The following is a 21913-nucleotide window of genomic DNA, read 5'->3' on the forward strand; positions in this document are numbered from 1 at the left end:
CTTGTCCCTGCCCGAGCCGTCGACTTACGTGGCTGTTCTGCTGACGGCTCGCACGGGAGAGGTCTCCTCAGTGTGGTCAGAGGCTTCATCCACGAGGACTTCAATGTCATCGTCCCTACAAAGAAGGGCACGAGATTGCTTTCCTGATTCTGCTAGACAGGAGGTTTGTGAAGCGTCCGTCTTGCACACACCAACATCATCACAAACATGCCATGTGACATGGGTAGGGGTTCTCTGGAGAAAAGAAGCTGCCCCTGTCTGGGAGACACGGCAAGGAGTATCTAACCCATTCAAAATCAATCCCCGATCCCAACGGAGAATAACTGTCAGAGAGAGTGGTTCATCTGGGTGTAGACAGCTCCCACTTGGAACACAGGCAACAGTCTGTTAAGTCCACAACCACACAGCCCGTGCTAAGCTGGACTTGTCCATCAGAAGTGGACTTCACAGCTAAAGTGCTACAGCGCTCACCCCAACCAGCTCCCCTAAGCAGGGACTGAGGGTGCGTGGGATGGTTAGAGCTGCAGAGGTCAGGGGACAGGGTAGGGAGAATTCAGATGAACGAGACACTGCTAACAGGACCTTGAAATCAGTGGTTACATTTAACAACCTAGTTTCAAGTGTTATTTTAAAAACCAGAAAAGCAAAATCTAAACATTATTTACTTTTGACTGGGAATTTTATGCCTATGTTTAAACTCTCTGCTTCTGACACTCCGGAAAATCTGGTTTAAATGATATGAGCAAGTCACAGGAACACGCTCCTTTTGCTGCTTATCCCACCGACACACAGCGCCTCTGCAATTCCCCTTCCTCCAAACACTCAATGGGCCATGTCTATCCTGTTTGGGGGAAGGCAAGTCATTATTTTGGTCTTAACGACCTCCTACTAAATTGCAATCTTCCTGGAGAAGTAAATAATAAAATAACAACCCCAGACTTCATTACCTACTGTTTGAATAAGAACTTGAAAACAAGATTTTTCCTTTCCTTTTCAAGATTTATTTTATTTATTTGAAAGACAGAGTTACAGAGAAAGGTAGAGCCAGAGAGAGATCTTCCTTCCACTAGTTCACATCCCAAATGACTGTAATGGCCAGAGCTGAGCTGATCTGAAGCCAGGAGCTTCTTCTCAGTCTCCCATGTGGGTACAGGGGTCCAGTAGTTGGGCCATCTTCTACTGCTTTCCCAGGCCATAGCAGAGAGCTGGATCAGAAGTGGAGCAGCCAGGACTTGAACTGGTGCCCACATGGGATGCTGGCGCTGCAGGACTGGGCTTTAACCTGCTGTGCCATAGCACCGTCCCCCAGATTTTTTTCCTTTTCTATGATTAATTATCTGGATTATGTAAATATATACTTAAGAATTTGTCAGCAAGCAAATTAAACCATGTCAAAGTAAATTTACTGTCCCTGGCTATTTATTCTAGGATTTTGTGTAACTGTGCCACATCCTTGACCAGGATGTAGAAGAGAATGCAGGCAGGCAGTGACGATGAGGACAAGGCCCGGCTTACTTCCCCCTCAGCCTTCACGTAGTTCTAGGTTTGGGACAGGAGGAGGAAAAAGAGGGCAAGGGGAGCAAATAAGACCTGAACTTGTGACAATCTCTCTTTGGTTTTATGGTCACAATGACAAGTAGATGGAACTGCACACAAGCCCAAGACCACAATATCTGATGTGATTTTCCAATTGATTACTAAAATCCTACAACACTGCCCATGTACTCTGACTAGAAATCCCTTCACTGGGAAGCAGATTAAGAACAGCCCTTTTGGCCGGTGTCGCGGCTCACTAGGCTAATCCTCCGCCTGCGGTGCCGCCACCCCAGGTTCTAGTCCCAGTCGGGGCGCTGGATTCTGTCCCGGTTGCTCCTCTTCCAGTCCAGCTCTCTGCTGTGGCCTGGGAGTGCAGTGAAGGATGGCCCAAGTGCGCCTGCATGGGAGACCAGGAGAAGCACCTGGCTCCTGGCTTCGGATCAGTGCAGTGTGCTGGCTGTGGCGGCCATTTGGGGGTGAACCAACAGAAAAAGGAAGACTCTCTGTCTCTCTCACTATCCACTCTGCCTGTAAAAAAAAAAAAAAAAAAAAGGAACAGCCCTTTCTAGGCAGCAACCCCAGGTCTGCATCCACCCAGCGCCTTCTTGTGTGATCCTGGGCAGCATGCTCACTCTGCCTGAACTGGGCCACGCCCACTCAGACAAGTGACACCTTTGTAAGGAATCAAAGTAAACAGATCAACTGTTTATGGTTTTGGGAAAATGCATGATGTTAGTTTTCCATTTCTGTGGGTAGAACATACACACATCAAAAGCAAAGGCTTGGAGAGCAGCATCGCGGTACAGAGGGTTAAGCTACTGCCTGCGATGACTGCATCCCATACAGGCACTGGTTTGTGTCCCAGCTACTCCACTTCACAACCAGCTCCCTGCTAAAAGCAGTGGAAGATGGCCCAAGTGTCTGGGCCCATGCCACCCACATGGGGCATGCGGACAATCTCTTGGCTCCTGGTTTCTGCTTGGCCCAGCCCCGAGCTTTGCGGCCACCTGGGAAGTGAACCAGTGGATCAAAGATCTCTGTCTCTCCCTCTCTAACTCTGCCTTTCAAGTAAATACAAAAATTCAAACAAAGGCATAGTACAATAACCTTCTTCTCTCATAAATTAAGACTTTGGTTGATGGATTATTCTGCTCTGAATTTAATCCACTCCTTGCACTTATCAGGATGCAATCAACATTTCAAAAAATAGCGAATAATTCTAAACCTATATTCCAAAACTATTTTTCAACAGTAAAAAAAATTGCACCGTGGCGCACTAGGTTAATCCTCCACCTGCGGCGCCGGCATCCCATATGGGCACCGGGTTCTAGTCCTGGTTGCTCCTCTTCCAGTCCAGCTCTCTGCTGTGGCCTGGGAAGGCAGTGGAGGATGGCCCAAGTACTTGGGTCCCTGCACCCGCTCCTAAGCCAATTGTGACCATAGGCCCAAGGAGAGGCAGAAAACTGATCAAAGTGTCAACAGGAAACAGTGAGGGAGCCAGGTGTGCAGGCTGCAAGAAGTCAGAATTCACACTCACCCTGAGTGGGAGGAACTGGAACAACTTTTTGGAAGGTAATTTGGCAACATTCGGTAAGTTCCAAAAGCTTTCACCAATCAAATTTTACTTTCAAGAATCCTTCCCAATAAGCGATCAGAAATACAGGATTTATGAGCAATTAGAAGTCACCAAAACACAACTAAAATGATCAATGAGGCTATTACTTTGAAATGGTGGTAGATTTATGTGTTTTTTTTTTTTTTTAACTTTTTTTTTTTTTAAAGATTTGAAAGGCAGTTCCACAGCAGAGGGCAGGGGTTGGGGAGGGGAGCAGGGGGAGAGAGTTCTTCCATCTGTTGGTTTACTCCCCAGATGTCCTCAACAACCTGGGCTGGGCCAGGCTGAAGCCAAGAGCCAGGAGCTCTGAGTCTCTAACGTGGGTAGCAGGGACCCAAGCACCTGAATCATCATTGGCTGTCTTAGGCACAGCAGCAGGGAGCTAGAGTGGAAACCAACACTCTGATACGGGAGGCTGGCATCACAGGCGGCATAACCCACTACTCCCCAGGACTGAAGGGTATGGATAGCAGGGCTAGGTCATATATTTTTAATTTTTCTGTTCATCTCTCTCCCTTCCTTCCTTTCTTCGTTAAACTTATCTTTTTTTAAACTATTTATTCTGGGGGCCGGCATCCCATGTGGGTGCTGGTTTGAGACCCGGCTGCTTCACTTCCGATCCAACTTTCTGCTATGATGTGGGAAGGCAGTAGAAGATGCCCAAGTCCTTGGGCCCATGCACCTGCGTGGGAGACCCGAAGAAGCTCCTGGCTCCTGGCTTCGGACTGGTGCAGCTCCGGCCATTGTGGCCATCTGGGGAGTGAACCAGCGGATGGAAGACCTCTCTCTTTCTCTGCCTCTCCTCTCTCTGTGTAACTCTGACTTTCAAGCAAAATAAATAAATCTTAAAAAGAAAAAAAAAAAAAAACCCTATTTATTCATTTATTTGACAGTCAGAGTTACAGAGAGACAGAGAGAGGGGTCTTCCATCTGCGGGTTTAGTCCCCAGATAGCCACAATGGTGTGGATCCAAAGCCAGGAGCCAGGAGCCTCTTCCGGGTCTCCCACGCAGGTGCAGGGGCCCGAGGACTTGGGCCATCTTCCACTGCTTTCCCAGGCCATGGCAGAGAGCTGGATCGGAAGTGGAGCAGCCGGGACTAGAACCAGTGCCCATATGGGAATCCAACACTGTAGGCAATTACTCTGTCCACTATGCCACAGCGCCAGCCCCTTACTTCAGCCGGGACGCGAACCAGCACTTACATGGGATGCTAGTGTTGCAGGTGGAGCGCCATAATGCCGGCCCCAGTTTTTATTTTCTAAACAGTTTCCCTTCTAACATCTGTGAGACACTTTTCTAGAAATAAAAACATTATAATGCCATGAAAGAAGAGCCAAACCACTAGGAGCCTGCTCTGCTTTGCTTAGCTCTACTTACTGCTCCACCGGCAGAGGCTCCTTTGCGGCTTCCGCGAGCTCCTTCTGCAGCCGGGCTTGCCGCCGCCTATTTAAAAGAAAAACATTTATGTCTGCTCAACAAAAGCATGGGATTTTGACTCTCAATAAACTACTAGTTCTGATAACATATTCAAATACTCAGCACATTTAAAATAACCACGGGCAAAGATACCCCAATTCCCAAACCCAGAACGTCAGCGAGGCTCCCTATGATGAAGAGTAAGGCCGGAGGAGTAATCGCGTTGGACTGCGGTGACCTAGCCAAGGAGAGGGCCTGTCGGGGCCAGGGCCTCTGGGATGGAAGGTCTTCAGGTTGACCGAGGGCCAGGTGTGGGCCTGACTGGGCTTGTTACAGCCAACAGCACACAGCACCAACACGACCACAGCACGAAGTAGTAGTGAGACTCGCTCAGGACTTATTCCCGCGTGGCACTGTTTACTGTACAGATCTGAACTCAGTACTCCTCCTAACAGCCCTCTGAGAGAAGCGGGCGTTCTGTGGTACCCGAGAGGGACTATTCCGGGATCAGTCACAGACACCAAAACCCACAGCGCTCAGAGGAATATTCACACTTAATCTATTCAAATTTCCTGTATGTTTTATTTTCTTTTTAAAAATGTTTTTGTTTTATTTTCTTATTATAAACTTTTTAAAAATTGTCTTTGGATTACTTCTAATACAGTCTAAAATGTCAATGCTGCATAAAGTTATACTTTTTCAAAGGACAAAGACAAGGAAAAGTCTGCAAGCTCAGCACAAATTTTGTAAATAGTTTTGATCCATGGTGGGCTGAACCCGTGGACGTGGAACTCACGGACAGGGCTGACTATACTATTATTTCCTTCTCACAGCTGCGGATCGATGAGGTATAATGAGATTCTTGAATCTCCAGGGTGAACCCAGTATGGTCAGCAGCGCCCCCACCATCTATTCACTCACTGTGGGGTCCCTTTCTCAGGTATCACGCTCTTGTCTGCACTAGGCCTGTCCTACGATCACTCCCTGGCACTTCTGCTCTAGCTGCGGTGTCCTCCCCAGGCGGAAGCCCTTCCATTCAGAAATTTAGCACTGCTGTAGAGCTCCAACCAAGGGCCATGCTGCAATTGAAAACAAGGCAAAGAGCGAGCCAGAGCACATGAGCAAGGAAGAGCAAGACCTCTCATTTACTCCCCAAACACCTGCAACAGCCGGCACTGGGCCAGGCCAAAGTCAGGAGTGCCAAATTTAGGACTCAGGTGTGGGTGGTAGGACCGAAGTGCCTGAGCATTGCCTACTGCCTCGGTGAACTATTAGCAGGAAGCCGGAATCAAGAGCAGAGCTGGTGGTGTAACCCACGGACCCTGATATGGGGTGTGGGAATCACAGGTGTCACCTTGACCCTCGCACCAAATGTCCATCCAATTAATTTCTTTTAAGCTCCTATCATAATGCTAATTTTCAACATGGGACAAACTACTCCAGAAAACCTATCAGAATCTTGGGGAAGGGTAAGTGTGTAGCTCAAAAAAGTGGCATGGTGGGTGAGGCCTCCACCTGCGAGGCCAGCATCCACGTGGGCACCAGTTCGTGTCCCACCTGCTCCATTTCCCACCCAGCTCCCTGTTAATGGCCTGGGAAAAGCAGTAGAAGATGGTCAAAGTGTCTGGGCCCCTGTCCACCACGTGGGAGACCCAGTGTTGGAAGATCTTGCTTTCTGTCTTTCCCCCTAATTCTGACTTTCAAATAAATAAATAAATCTCCCTCTGCAAAAAAAGGAAGAGTATATTATCCTCTTTATAACTGGAAGCTAAAAATGTAAGTTCTTTAGGACAAATTAAGTTCTACAGGACAAGTTACAAAAACAAAATGATTTGCCAACATTTTCTTAGTTGGGAGAGACAATCTTGGAACTGTCTTTGAGAAAAAAGCAGAATCTCAGTGGGTATGTATGCTTAACACTAACCTAAAGAAAGGTGCTTGCTAACAGTCTGTCTCAGATCTGTTCTCGTTCTGCAAGGCAGGGGGTTAAAATTCACCTAGTGTCACAGAAGAAACCAACACCTGTAGTACGTCTGGTCTTCATCAGTCTAGGTCAAAGACCATGTCCTACCTTCTTTATTTTTAAAAATTTACTGTATTTACTTGAAAGGCAGAGTGACACAGAAAAAAAGAGAGAGACTGCAAGAGAGCGGGTGAGGAAGGAAGGGAGAGGGAAAGAGGAGAAGGGGCAGGGAGAGAGAAAGAGATCTTCTACTTGCTGGTTCACTCCCCAAACGGCCACATGGGGCTGCTCAGCTGTACCAATATCCCTGTAATGTTAATTTATTTTATAGCCACAACGTCTAATGCTCTTCATGTGTTTTTCTCTGCTCACTGTAGGTAGAACTGCCAAGTGTGTTTGCTTCTTCTCAAAGAACTAAACTCGCCTTTACTGAACACGGAAACCACCAACTGTGGACTGAGCCCACCTGGAGTCCTTCTCATTCTCTGCGTTGAGGCGATTGGCTTCCTGGGCTTTCTCAGCCATCCACCGGGTGACCAGCTCCTGGTTCTCCTCCGTGGTTTTCCTCAGTTTCTCCTCCAAGGCAGTGAACGTGATCTGCAGGGCATCATATTCATCCTTCAGGGTCTGATTGGCTATTTCCAGGTCCTGAAGCTTAGTCCGCAGATCCAGGCACTCGGTCTCCAGGTCAGAGATAGTCTGCAAGCATTCTGCAATTCTGAAAGCATGACATTGGAGGAGGAACGGTGCCTCACCAGGGCCCTGCACAGCACTCCCTGCATGAGCCCCGTTAGCCGGGAGGAACATCAGGCCTGTCTATTCCATCTCCTCGCCAGGCCCAGCCTGGTGGCTTACAGAAACTCCCTTCAGAATCGGAAGGGAGCTGGCGCTCCGCTGGAGTGGTCAAAGGGCTTCCCAGTCTGGAAACGCTGCGTGTTTCACCAGCTCTACAATTCCTTTTGTGGGTCCTGAGCCAATCCTCTGCCATTCTCAGCCTTTACGTAAGGAGACCCAGGCTCCCTTCCACCTCTAAAGTACAAGAATTTGGGAGTTCCCACTTCTCTTGTTTGCCAGGAACGAGTCCCGGTCACAAACACAACCCTGTCCCCACTCCCAAGGGTCATGCACGTGGATACTGTGGCCTTCCCTCCACGCCAGGAAGACGCCAGTTCCCACGCACAGTGGCCACAGGAGAGCTTGCATGGGGCACTTGCGTGGGCCAGTTTTCTTCCCTAGGGGATGCCAGTAGCCCAGGGGCACTGTCCTTGCCTCTTCCTTCTCAGAGCTCACGCCCTGCAACAAAGCCTGTGGTGTGGCTGCTGCCCGCCATGGGCCCGGGGGGCGAGGTCTCTACTCACTTTGCCTCATTCACCTGCATCTCCCGGTCCTTCTGCTGCATCTGGTTATTCAGGTCGATCACCAGCTGAGCTAACTGGGAGACAAAGAACACTCTCATGAGTAGGAGATTCAGACCTCACGTGGAAATCACATCGCGGGTGACTTTTTAAGAAAGGAGCTCATGGGGTTGGGCAAAGGCACCGAGAACCAGGCTGGGTGGCAGCGAGGAGCAGCAGGTGTGCATGGACCACTGCTAGGTGGCCACCAGGTTCCGATGCAGGACAGACAGGACTTGATTCTTTCTAATGCGTGTTTCTGGGATATCAGGGTCCACACGCAGCAGCCTGAAGGCATTGGTAAACCTGCCGTGGAGCAGGCAAGCTGTCTCGTTTGTTAGTTTCTCCACTTGTGTCTCACACCACCTCTGAAGCACCTAACTGGGTAGTTCTCTTACTGGCTCTCCGTCCTGCTGACGGGCCTCACTTTGCCTGGATTTTCTTATTCAGTTTCCTCCACTCTCACTTCCATAGAAAGTTTGTGACGCCAAATTTAGCTAAGACTGTTGTAAATTCCCAGAAGTACCTACTCCTCTTCCCTGACCACCCCCAACCAGGCGCGAGAGCATTATATCGATGAGGAGCGAGGCAATCTTTACCTCCCCACGTTTCTTGTGTAATTCAGTCAGCTCTTCTTGGTGTTTAATTCTCAGCTGGGCCATTTCTTGCAGCTGGCTGTCATTCCATGCACTATCATGTCCAGGACTAGCTCACCAGCCAGGTGAAGAAAACATGCCAAGAGAGGGAGAAAAATCAGAGACCAAATCTGTCCAATCAGGCAGTGGAACAGCAACTCCAGGATCTCCAACCCGGACATGTCAGCGTATTCCTCCAATCACCCTAGTGTCCCCAGCAGCTGCAGTCATGAGCCACAAAAAGCAGAGTAGGAGCGAGAGCCATGACACAGCAAACAGAAGCACTAAGTCATGGCGGGAACTACGTTCCGAGCAGAGTGCAGGTGAACACAGAGAAGCCAGCAGGGCCCACTCCCAAGCATCTGAGTGCCAACCATGTACCAGGCACTGTCCATGGTGCTGGCGGGAGACAAAGCTTTGCTCTCATGCAGCTGGCAAGCAATCAGGAGCAGATGGACAATAAACAATTGAGAAACCGGGAGTGCTCTGTGCTGCAGAGGAAGTTCAAGCAGGGAGAGGAGACACGACAACGGGGGCCTACTTTGTGTAGGCCAGTCAATGAGGGCTTCTGAGAAAGTAACGCATGACCAGAGACCAGAACGACACGCGGAACAAGCCCTGGCGGAGGCTCAGGGCCAGTACACCAGGTGGGCAGTTGTGCTTTGAGCAATGACTCACGTTTTAAAAGGATGGCTAGGGCTGCTGTACGCCAAGGGTGAAAACAAAGAAACCAGGAAGCAGACTCTGCTTAGCTCAGACATGAGATGGTGTGGCTTGGACCATGGTGTAAAAACAGTGGAGGTGGAGAGATGCGGTCAGAGTCTACACCTGTCCTGGACAGGTGACCATGCGACAGGCCTGGGAATTGCACATGGGGTGTGGAGAGAGTCGAGGGGGACTTAAGGCCTTTAATGAAAGGTAGGTGGCAGAACTGGGGGGGGGGGGGGGGGCAGGTTTGGGAGTTCTGAAGTGCTCAGCTACGGACACCGAGTGCACCTGCCAGGCAGAGATCAGTTGCTCGAGTCTGAATGTCAAGGACAGTGCTATGCTAGATGCTGACACACAGAAGCAGGCAGCAAAGAAATGTACCTGAAGTCATGGAAGTGAGCTCAGACCACCTCAAGCTGTCAATACAGTTTTGAAACCTTGCCAAGAGTTGGCACATGTCAGAAACAGCAGCAGATGACTAGAATGTTGTATTTATAGCTTAATAGGTGGGGGAGGTCTTAGCTAGAGCTATAATGAGCTTTGTCAGACTACTGAGTATTTGACACCATCACCCAGGGAAAGCTGGCAGAGGGAGAAAAGACAGCTGGACTACCTGCAAGAACAAGGGAGAACCTCCCAGTCCACACAGCCTAGAATATAATCAGAAGGAGAAAGTATAGTAGCTCTCCCAATTTCACCTTCCATCTCTACATGTACTTTGTTGTTGATGAAGTTTTATCTATGTATTTGAAAGGTAGAGCGACAGAAAGATATTCCATCCACTGGTTCACTTCCCAAATAGCCACACAACAGCCAGGGATGGGCCATCATCCACTGCCTTCCCAGGTGCACCAGCAGTTATCTGGATTGGAAAGAGAGCAGCCAGGACATGAACTGATGCTCTTAGATGGGACGCCAGCACAAGCGGCAGGCTAACCCACTGGGCCACGTGTATTTTTTTAAGATTTAAGATTTATTTGAGAGGTAGAGTTACAGACATAGAAGGGGAGAGACAGAGAGAAAGGTCTTCCATCCGCAGGTTCACTCCCCAAATGGCCACAACTGCTGCAGCTGGGCCAATCTGAAGTCAGGAGCCAGGAGGCTCCTCCGGATCTCCCATGCAGGTGCAGGGGCCCAAGCGCTTGGGCCATCTTCCACTGCTTTCCTAGGCCATAGCAAAAAGTTGGATGGAAAGTGGAGCTGCTGGGACTAGAACCGGTGCCCATATGGGATGCCGGCACTACAGGCAGAGGGTTAACTTACTGCACCACAGCGTCAGCCCCACATGTATTCTTCTTCTTTTTTTTTTTTTTTTGGACAGGCAGAGTGGACAGTGAGAGAGAGAGAGACAGAGAGAAAGGTCTTTCTTTGCCGTTGGTTCACCCTCCAATGGCCGCCGCGGCTGGCGCACCATGCTGATCCGAAGGCAGGAGCCAGGTACTTATCCTGCTCTCCCATGGGTGCAGGGCCCAAGCACTTGGGCCACAGCAGAGAGCTGGACTGGAAGAGGGGCAACCGGGACAGAATCCGGCGCCCCGACCGGGACTAGAACTCGGTGTGCCGGCACCGCAGGCGGAGGATCAGCCTAGTGAGCCGCAGCCCCACATGTATTCTTATTATACATCTGAGCACAAACTAGTTCTTCGTTCGTTCTTCATGCTTGGTGGAACTTCCTGAATCTTAGCTCAGAAATTAGAATACAGAAAACACTTAACGTGAAACCACCTTAAATGAAAAGGATTAAAGTATCAGACAGTTAATTAGGTGTGAGTGACTAGGGAGGGGCCACAAAACCCTCATCCAGTAGAGGTATGGGGACCCTGGCTTTTGCTAGGACTCAATCAAGACCACCCACTTTGCAGTGTAACTCGTGGGTGAAGTACCCTGACGAAATGGGAGTTCAACTAACTACAAGTTTGTAGCGTCATATACAGTGAGCACAAAGGTATCCAACTACCAGTTGTCGATCACAAATGCCAATCATGATCAAAATGGCTATATCACTAGTCAACGCCCCTTATTCTTTAGGGACAGAGCCCCAAGGGGGCCAGCGCTGTGGCAAAGCAGTGCTATTGCTATTGCCCGCAGTGCTGACATCCCATATGGGCCCTGGTTTGAGTCTCTGCTGCTCCACTTCTGATCCAGTGCCCTGCTAATGAACTTGAGAAAGCAGCAGAGGATGGCCCAAGTCCTTGGACCCCTGCAGTCACATGGTGACCTAGAAGAAGCTCCTGGCTTCGGTTTGGCCCAGCCCTGGCCACTGCTGTCATTTTGGGAGTGAACCATCAGATGGAAGACTCCGGTCTTCTTTGCCTCTGATTCCATCTTTCAAATAAATTAAAAAAAATAAATAAATAAAATAAAAATTAAAGGTCCCAAACCAGGAAAAAAAAGGTTGCCAATGCTCTCAAACAGTTCAGCAGGCTTTGGCTCTACGATCCCTGTTTTCAGTCTCTAATTCCTTACTCCAAAAAAAGGAACACAGACAAAAAAAAAAAAAAAGGAACAGACTAGCAAGTGACAAAATATCAAATGCTTACTTTAAAAAAAGAAATGTGGGGTAAGCAAAGATGTGGTCCCTCCTTCCAAGAAGCAGCCACTCTGCATGACTGATTCCTGAAAGGCAAACAGCTTCATCCCGTGTTCAACAGGCAGAGTCCCCGGGAAAGAAGGGCTGCCCTCTGAGGGGCACTTCAGCAGAGACAGGAGCAGGCGTTCCCAGGAAGGCCCAGGGCTTAGTCTCAGGATGCTAAGACACAGAACTGCTAGGGACCAAAGCAAGGAGACAGGTCATTCACGCTGCTCAAGACAGAGGACAAGTCTTTCACAGTGCACTAACAAGGGAACCGTTTCGGGGTCCCGCCCACAGGGGCTCTGCTCCGCCAGCAAGGCCCGGCAGTCTGCCATTTCTAGCCGGCTTACAGAACTGAGCAGCAGGGCGGGGCTCAAACCTAAGAACTACAGAATTTCTTAGAACAGCTCAATGGGCCCCGCCCCTAGAATTTCTGACACTTGTTGGCACAGTGGTACTGAGCCCTGAAGTAGCAGATGACGGCTTAAGTATCTGGGTCTCTGCTACCCACGTGGGAGGCCCTGATGGAGTTCCCGCTCCTGGCCTCGGGGGCATCTGGGGGATGAACCAGCAGATGGAGATCCCGCTGCTGCTCTGCCTTTCAAATACAACCAAGCTTACAACAACCTAAGAAAACTTTAAAAAAAAAGGGGGGGGGGTATTTTATGTATTTGAAAGGCAGCATGAGAGAGAAAGGAGAGGGGCCGGATACCAAGGGGAAAGGAACCATGGACGGCTGATGGACGACGAGGATCCCGCTAATGGAAACCAGGCAGTCAGGAGGACAGCTCATTACGGACAATGCTTGTGGGAAAGGAAAGCTCTCCAATGGAAAGACCAGTCCAGTGAAATTCAGCCAGAACTGCCAAGCAAATGCCCTTCATTGACAAACACAAGATGCAGGAAGACAGTCATCAAGCACCAGGGGACTCGAGTGGCACAGTGGCTTGAGCTGCCGCTTGGAGTGCCTGCATTCTCCATCAGAGGCTTTTCTGCTAACGGGCCTGGGCAAGCAGTGGAGGATGGCCCAAGGATCTGGGCCCTGCCACCCATGTGGGAGACCTGCAAGAAGCTCCTGGCTCCTGCCTTCAGTCTAGCCCAGCCCTGGCTGTTGTGGCCACCTGGGGAGCCCACCAGCAGATGGAAAATGCCTCTCTCAAATCTTTTTTCAAAAACAGTTTTCAAGTGGTTGAATTTAAATAAGAAAGATGAAATACCATCATCTACATTCAACATTAATAAGAACACGCAACTATGATCTTAATGACCACAGAAGGCCTCTCGGGGCCACAGCCACAACGGGTGCCATCTGCTAGTAAGCGAGGACGGAAGCCAGGACGGGCCACACCAGCTGTTCCAAGAGATCTCCCCTCCCCCCCCTCTGTCCACACTCAGGAGCTTCCCTTGCCAGGCCAGCAAACATGGACGGCAGGCAGCTTATCCAGATTCAAATTCAGGGTTAAATGAAGCAGTATCTACTGTCTCCATTCTCTTTTTCCTAAAATCTTAAGTTACCAACCTTGTTTTCACAATTCCTAAATATGCAAAAGTGTGTAATTTTTTTTAAAGATTTATTTATTTATGTGAAAGGCAGACTTACAGAGAGGCAGAGGCAGAGAGAGTAAGAGGTGTCTTCCATCCGCTGGTTCACTCCCCAGATGGCCGCAATGGCCAGAGCTATGCCGCTCTGCAGCCAGGAGGCAGGAGCTTCTTCTGGGTCTCCCAAGTGGGTGCAGGGGCCCAAGGACCTGGGCCATCATCTACTGCTTTCCCAGGCCATAGCAGAGAGCTGGATTGGAAGAGGAGCAGCTGGGACTAGAACTGGTGCTCATATGGGATGCCGGCACTGCAGGCTGCGGTTTTACCTGCTATGCCACAGCACCAGCCCCCAAAGTATGTAGATTTTAAAGCAATATTGGGCACTGCTTTCATACGAACCACCAAATTTAATATTCAACCATCATGAACACTTCAAAAAAAAGGAGACTCCAGAATAAACCCACTTAAGCTGCTTTGGATTTCAGATTTTTTTTTTTGCCCATCATCCTTAATTAAAAAAAATACACATTGGCTGGTGCCGCGGCTCAATAGGCTAATCCTCTGCCTGCGGTGCCGGCACCCAGGGTTCTAGTTCCGGTCGGGGCACCAGATTCTGTCCCAGTTGCCCCTCTTCCAGGCCAGCTCTCTGCTGTGGCCTAGGAGTGTAGTGGAGGATGGCCCAAGTCCTTGGGCCCTGCACCAGCGTAGGAGACCAGGAGAAGCACCTGGCTCCTGCCTTTGGATCGGCGCGGTGTGCCAGCCGCAGCGCACTGGCCGCAACGGCCATTGGAGGGTGAACCAACATCAAAGGAAGACATTTCTCTCTGTCTCTCCCTCACTGTCCACTCTGTCAGAAAAAAAAATACACAGTATGCATTGGTGTAGCGTGGTTAAGACGCCACTTAGGGGGGCAGCATTGTGGCACACTGAGTGAAGCCCCTGCCCACAAAACTGGCATCCAGGTGATGGTTCAAGTCCCGGTTGCTCCACTCCCCATCCAGCTACTCACTCATGTGCCTGGGAAAGCAATGGAAGATGACCCAAGTACTTGGGCCCCTGCCATCCACATGGGAGACTGACGGAGTTCAGGCTCTTGGCTTCTGTTGCGGGCATTTGGGGAGTGAACCATTGGATTGAAGATTTTGGTCTTTCCCTCTTTCTCTGTAACTCTTTCAAATAAAGTAAGGAAAAAAAAAAAAGATGCCACTCGGATGTCTGCACCCCACATTGGAGTGCCAGGGTTTAAATCCCACCCCAGCTCCAGATTCTGGCTTCTTGCCTATGCACACCTTGGGAAGTAAGAGGTGAGGCTCCAGCAATTAACTGGGTCCCTGCCACCAATGGATGAGACCTGCATTGGGTTCACCCAGCCCCACCTGTTGCAGGCATCTGGGAGATCTTTCTGCCTGCCTCCCCTCTGCCTTTCAAGCAAATCAGAGACCCACAGCAGGGATCGGTGCTGTGGCTTAGTAGGTTAAGCCTCAGCCTGCGGTGCCGGCATCCCATAAAGGCACCAATTTTTGAGTGCCAGTTGCTCCTCCTCTGACCAGCTCCCTGCTTATGACTTGGGAAATGCAGCAGAAGACGGCCCAAGTGCTTGGGCCCCTGCACCCACATGGAAGACCTGGAAAAAGCTCCTGGCTCCTGACTTCAGACTGGCCAGCTCCAGCCACTACAGCATTTGGGGAGTGGCGAGCTCCCTCTGTCTCTCCCTTTCCTTCTCTATAACTCTGCCTCTCAAATAAATAAATAAATCTTAAAAAAAAAAAAAAAAAAAAGAGAAAACAATGGCCCACATATGGCCCATAAACATATCAAACATCCCACTCAAATGTACGTGTGTATTTAATAAGGCTTACCCTTTAAATAAAAAAATATAAAGCTTGTTGCAGCTCATCTCTTGGGATAATAGAGCTGAAAATTCAAAGAGTGCAGGTGCTGCGGCACAGGTCAATCTATTGCTTGAACACCCACATCCCACATCAGTGCCAGTTCACGGCCCTGGCCACTCTGTTTGCAATCCAGCTCCCTGCCAACATGCCTGTGAACTGCAGATGATGGCTCAGGAACTTGAGTTTCTGCCACTCATGCAGGAGAATCGGATAGTTTCAGGCTCCCAGCTTCAGCCTGGCCCAGACCAGGCTACTATAGGCATTTAGAGAGTGAACTGGTGGGTGGAAGTTCTATCACTCAGAAGTTCTACCTTGGGAAAAATCCAATAGATCCACACTGTGTAGAACACAGTTTATGTTCTATGGATGGGTATATACCCATCCATCTTGTACTAATAAGATCTGTGTAATCTGCTCAGAAATACTTCCTTGTCTTTGATTATTCAGGAGATGTGAACCTTGGTAGTGTTAGAAGAGAACCTGACTATGTGAGCTGACAGAACCGCACTGATTATAGGCCTCCTCGTTATGCACGTATCCTTCAAAACACAGTTTAGTTACTTGGTGTTAGCAGTGCTCATTTAAAAAGAGCTAAGAGAGGCTAGAGTACACAGTTTACTTTTAAATTAGAGAAGTGAGAACTGAATGAAGACAAATTTCAGCAAAACACAATTAAAAAAAACCCACCACAGGTTCATGCCAAAATACCTTAGCTCATGCCGGTTTGGTGGGTCATGCTTTTCAGCTTGTAGTTTCTGGGCCAACACTGAATGAAGATCCGACTTTTCCAGCAACTTGTTGTCTATGTTAAAAAAATCACAAGTTATTAATTATTAACACATGTATGGTTTTCATCTTATAAAGTCTGGGACAAAGAATAAAAAAATCTCCCAAAACCAGGAGGTGACCCAGGGAAGTTTCATGTTCATTAGTTACCAAAGAACGAGGTACTATTTATCATCTATTGCAGAAATTATATAAAACCCAGGAACATACATCCCTTCCTTAGATGCTTCTTGGCCTAAGCGTGGGCAACCCAGAAACAGTAACCAGCGGAAATGCACCTGCAAGAATGATCCTTGTGAAAGGAATTTGAAAGTGTTTTCTACTTCCAAATTTATGTTTCTACCTTGGGAATTATAAAACAAAACACCAAAATCAACAGAAAAATGAATGCTTTGCATGTTTCAACAACACAGGAGAATGCTATCATTTGATAAGTTTACTTGTCTTCAGATTGGGGCATCAGGAGTATAAATACAAATGGAGCCCTTGCCCCCACAACCACAAAGGAGCTCAAATTCAATGCACTCCACCATAAAAAGATGATAACATCATGAGAGGCCAGCACCATGGTACAACAGGTTAATCCTCCGCGTGTGGCGCCAGCATCCCATATGTGTGCGGGTTTGAGTCCCGGCTGCTCCTCTTCCAATCCAGCTCTCTGCTATGGCCTGGGAGAGCAGTAGAAGATGCCCAAGTCCTTGGGCCCCTGCACCCACGTGGGAGACCTGGAAGAAGCACCTGGCTCCAGGCTTCGGATCAGTGCAGCTCTAGCCACTGTGGCCGTTCGGGGAATGAACCAATGGAAGACCTTTCTGTCTTCGTCTCTCCCTCTCACTGTCTGTATGTAACTCTAGCTCTCAAAATAAATAGATAAAATCCTAATAAAAATAAAAATATGATGACATCTGAGTTATATCTTAAAAGATGATGTCCCTGCCAGAAGGATTCTCAGAGCTGCCCGGGCCATGGCTGGCGGTAAAGGCTGGAGCCAACACATGAGAGCAGGATGAAAAATTAAAACTTTTCCTTGATGATGAAATAAGATTGTAAAAGCTGGCAGTTACACAGGCAGACTTGAATTGGGAAGAACTTAAAGATTATTCTGACGTTCCCTGCTCAGGCAACTTGGGAGAAGATGCTAATTTGTCAGACAGAACGCACGAAAGAAGAGTTCTTTTTCAACATAAATTTAAGACATGGGGCCACCGAGATCAGATGGGAGGTGCAAGAGGGGCAGAAAAGAGGCCATCCCTGGGGCCAGTGATGTGGCACCATCCAAAATGGGTATGAGTTCAAGTCCTGGCTGCTCCTCTTCTGATTCAGCTCCCTGCTGATGCACCTGGGAAAGCAACAGAAGATGGTCCAAGTGCTTGGGCCCTTGCAGCCACGTGGGAGACCAGAAAGAAGCTCCTGCCTTCAGTCTGGCCCAGCTCTGGCCATTGTGGCCATTTAGGAAGTGAATCAGTAGATAGAAGATCTTTCTCTCTCTCTCTCTCTGTAACTCTACCTTTGAAATAAATCTTAAAAAAAAAAAAGAGGCAATCCCTTTTCTATCAAAACAGGTCACAGCCAATATCCCAGTAAAAAATTCAGGCTAGCTAGAGGAAAGCATTATAAACGTATCAATGTGCATAAGCACTGGGGTCACACAAAATATACAGGAAAAGGAACCAGATGGTTGAAACTTAAAATACCCTTTTCATTGGACAGAAGAAGGAAGACAGAACAAAGGGGCTCTCACGATGCAGACAAAGTCACCCAGGTTATCTCGGGGAGCTGCCTTAGAAACACAGATGGAGGCCGGCATCCCATATGGGTGCTGGTTCTAGTCCCGGCTGCTCCTCTTCCAGTGGCCTGGGAAAGCAGTAGAAGATGGCCCAAGTCCTTGGGCCCCTGCACCCCGTGGGAGACCAGGAAGAAGCACCTGGCTCCTGGCTTCGAACAGGCGCAGCGTCGGCCGTGACGGCCATTTGGGGAGTGAACCAACAGAAGAAGACCTTTCTCTCTCTGTCTGTAACTCTACCTGTCAACTAAAACAAACAGATGAAACGCCTGTGTGGGTGCTGTATGGCTCCTCTTTCAAGAATGGTCGATGAGGTTCCTGGGGAGGGAATTTAAGACAATCATGGTTCTTTCCAGGTTTTCTCAGGTAAGGGAACGTCAGCAATGACCCTCCCTGTGCTCGGGGAGAAACAAGGGAAGCTTACAGAGCCCTCGGCTCCGAGACTGCTCTTCAGCCCAGCACGCCAAAGCATCACAATTTGGAATTGTCATTCTGAGTCCCAAGAGCACCATGGGAGCCTGTGGAACAGCTGTTTGGTAGGAGTTATCACAAACTCTACAAGTCTTCAGATTAGAACTGCTCAGCAATAAGATGTTGATAGGGCTTGTGCCAGGGGCTATTCCTGTTAAACGTTTCTCTTAAAGATCTAGCTCCCTGCTAATGTACTTGGGAAAGCAGCAGAGGATAGGCCAATGCCTGGGCCCCTGCCACCCTTGTGGGAGACCCAGATGTAGCTCCATGTTCCTGGCTTTAGCCTGGTCCAGCCCTGGCTGTTGTGGCCATTTGGGGAGTGAACCAGCAGATGGAAGATCTAACTCTGCCTTTCAAATAAATAAAATAAACCTTTAAGCAAAAAAAAAAAAAAAAAAAAAAAAAACACGACTCCCGTTTCTCATTGATATTTGAAAATGGAATTCCTTGGCAAAACCAAACATTCTTCATCTCTGTTAACTGACTGGATCAGCTCAGGTGAACCAGTAAGTGGTTTCAACACTGAACACGTGACAGAGACAAGAGAAAGGCTTCAATTCAAGTCAAAGGGCTCTACTGAGGTCTTCAAATCATGACACCAAAGCTGGGTGCCCTGTGAGATCTCAGGCCTTTCAAGGACAGGGGGCATTTGAGAGGACCCTCCCCAGGGCGCCTTTCACCAGAGAAAGCAGGCTGGAGGCGGAAGAGCCTTTCCCGGCCTCTCCAGCCTCTTCATTTTTCTCTTTAGATTCGGAGGCAGGTTTAGCGCGGGCAGTACAGATGAAGGCTCAGAACTTGCCTGGCCTGGGAAGCTAAAACGACAAGACTGGAGAAAGCTCCCCAGATGTCAATCCCTGGGACCACAATGATTGGAGCAGGCAAAGGCTGTCTGGTTTTTCCTGCCTGTTAGCCTCTCATCCCCCCTCCTCCCGAGGCTTGTCGGACAGGCATTACTCTCCAATCCAGCATCACTCACAATGTCTTCTCTCTACAACTGACCTCTGGCTCTGCTGGCTCCACACCCTCCCACCCCATCTGGAGGCATGTGATGACTACTTTTGAGGTTCAGAAAAGCATTCTGTCAGTCAGTGAGATCACAGGCACCCTCGAGTTAATAGACTATTACACAGATGGCTTTCACGCACTTCGGTGCACAGCACCGCTTTTATGAAGCAGCCAGGCGAGCTCCAACACCATTTATGATGTAGCGACTCAGACTCAAATGACAAGGTACTTAGCAAAGGGTGACTCAGCGCCTGATCCAGTCTGACTTTCAGACTTTATTTCAAGAAAAGCATTCAACAAACACCCGATGAACTGAATTTAGTGAGCTGCCAGGGAACTGCACTTTGAGTAAGAGGTTCTCCAGGGCGCTCTCGGAGAGCACTGGGCTGGTGGAGAGGAGGCGAGCGCTACAGCAGCACAGCGCCCCCTTCCTCTGTATCCTTCTAAAGAGGACGGGCACTCCGGGGATCCCGCGAGAGAAGCCAAGGCAAAGGGCCACCAAGCCCAAGTGTGAATCCCTCACCGCTCGTGTGACTTGTGTGCAGCCCCAGGGAAGCGACTTCACCTCTCTGCCTCGGTTTCCTCGTGTGTGTGTGTGTGGGGGGGCTCAGAATAAAACAGCATGTGCCAATTTTCCATGGAACTCAAACTTGGCACCACAGTAGAACCACTCGGGGAGCACTGACACACACTGGCCCCCTGTTCTGTCTCCACTTCTTGCGATTTACTTGCTCTGGAGTACGGCTTGTTTGTAAGGCCCCCATGATGCTAACCTGCAGGGAAGTCTGCTGGCCAGTAATGTAACACAACCAGAATTCGATAAATGGGAGCAGGTTAAGATGGCTGCACCGGGCTGGCAGGGTGAAGCTGCCACCTGCAATGCCAGAATCCCACATGGGCACCGGTTCCAGTCCCGGCTGCTCCACTTCCAATCCAGCTCCCTGCTGATGCACCTGGGAAGGCAGCAGAGCTGGCCCAAGTGCCTGGGCCCTGCACCCACGTGGGAGACCTGGAGGGGGCTCCTGGATTCTGCCGGGCCCGGGCCCAGCCCCAGCCGTTGCGGCCATCTGGGGAGTGAATCGGTGGATGGAAGATCTCTGTCCTCTGTAACTCTGCGTTTCAAATAAATCTTTACAAAAAATAAAAATAAATAAATAAAAGCCGGGCCCCACACAGTAACTGGGCTCCTGCCATCCACGTGGAAGCCCTGGATTGCATTCCCGGTTCCTAGTTCTGGCCGGGGCCTAGGCAAGCCCTTGGGAGCACCTGCGGACGGCAGTTCTCTCCGTCTCTCGACCAAGTGAATAAGAAAAACTCAGAAGCCAGCTATGACTTAGAGCCGCATCATCCCCCAGCTCAGGGGTACTTCCGGGGACAGATGGGCACTCAGGGCCAAAGAGTGGCCATTTCTGCCCCCAAGGCGAAACCGGGGAGACGGGGCAGGCGGGCGCCCACCGGACGCCTCTGGAGGTACAGTCCGGCATCCTGAGCCGCAGGCAGTGGCGGAGAGGAAAGCCGTAACTGCAGGTTTTAATTAGCAGCAGAGGCTACGTCCCAGCTACAAAGCGTGGCCAGAGTCGGGACGGGAACACCAAGGCGGCGCGGGAGAGGCCCGAGCCATCGAAGGGCACCGGCCAATTCCGCGAGTTAAATGCTTGGAATCGCGCCGGTCTCACTACCGCCATCCCCCAACACGGATGCTTCCGCAGCCTGCAAGTGCACCCAGCGGAGCCGGGGAGACCCTGTACCGTCAGAGCGAGGCGAGAGGGCGGCAGAGGCGCGGGGCGCCCGAGCGCACGGTGCCCCGCACGGCCTCCCCGGGCGCCCACGTGTCTCCGCGGACCCCCGCCCCCGGCCCGCGCGGCGCGCTCACACTGCAGGATGATCTCCTCGAACGTCTGCCTCTGCAGCCGGTCCCGGCGCCTCAGCTCCTCCGAGATGTGGCGCTTCCAGCGGGGGAAGTCGCCGGGGCGGAGACCCGACGACATGGCGCGCGCGGCTCCGGCGCCTCAGCGCCGCTGGTGCGAGCGGAGGCCGGCGGCCGCAGCCCGCAGCATGAGACAGACCTCGGCGCGGGACCGCCAGCAGCCTCAGGGTTCACCTCGCACAGGCCGCGCGCGAGACCATCCGGGACGCCTTCCGCCTCCCGACGGAAATAGTTTGGGCGAGACCCGGAAGGCCCGCCTCCTGCGCCGACGTCCGGCGCCCCTCGCACGTACGCGACTGGGGCCGACGAAAGGCGCTCGCTAGTGACGTCAGCGCGAAGCCGGAAGCGTAGCGTGCGGGAAGTTGGCCGCTGGGAGGCGTCCTGGCCGCGCGGGAGGCTCAACCCTGGCTTGCCTGCTTGTTTTCGTTGATGCTTTCCCTGTTTTTTTTTTTTTTTTATTTTTGCTTTGCTCTTTTTTTTTTTTTTTTTTTTTTATCTCCGTTTAAAACCAAGTGGGGTGCACGTCCCTCGTGGTAGCTCTCAGCTTCCCACAAGTCGATGGGGCATCTCACCGGCTTGCTGTGATGAGGGTTGACATGGGAAGCCTCTGTAATGCAGTTAGCACCGTGCCCAGCACGTGGTTAGGAACTTTCCCTGGACAACAAGGCCT

At 50.2% G+C, this 21913-nt stretch overlaps 1 protein-coding gene across 4 annotated transcripts in view; it reads right to left on the reverse strand.

Annotated features, from left to right (window-relative positions):
- ATG16L1 (autophagy related 16 like 1) overlaps positions 1-21504 on the reverse strand; it is a 43933-nt gene extending 22429 nt beyond the window's left edge. For 2 of the 4 annotated variants that reach the window (XM_008275244.5, XM_008275243.5), the window contains exons 1-7: positions 21190-21489; positions 15980-16073; positions 8525-8630; positions 7890-7963; positions 6998-7249; positions 4530-4595; positions 29-115 (exon numbers count right to left, since the gene is read on the reverse strand). In XM_008275244.5, coding sequence (XP_008273466.2) covers positions 29-115; positions 4530-4595; positions 6998-7249; positions 7890-7963; positions 8525-8630; positions 15980-16073; positions 21190-21304 — 794 coding nt within the window. In that variant the 5' untranslated portion in view covers positions 21305-21489. Of the gene's footprint in view, positions 1-28; positions 116-4529; positions 4596-6997; positions 7250-7889; positions 7964-8524; positions 8631-15979; positions 16074-21189 lie in introns of those variants that run through there. The other 2 variants (XM_002721435.6, XM_089328887.1) reach the window with 2 other exon arrangements.
- Positions 21505-21913: the final 409 nt, after the last annotated feature.

The sequence above is a fragment of the Oryctolagus cuniculus genome, chromosome 3, assembly GCF_051225735.1.
Source record: "Oryctolagus cuniculus isolate XC-2025 breed Fujian yellow rabbit chromosome 3, ASM5122573v1, whole genome shotgun sequence".
Lineage (NCBI taxonomy): Eukaryota > Metazoa > Chordata > Mammalia > Lagomorpha > Leporidae > Oryctolagus > Oryctolagus cuniculus.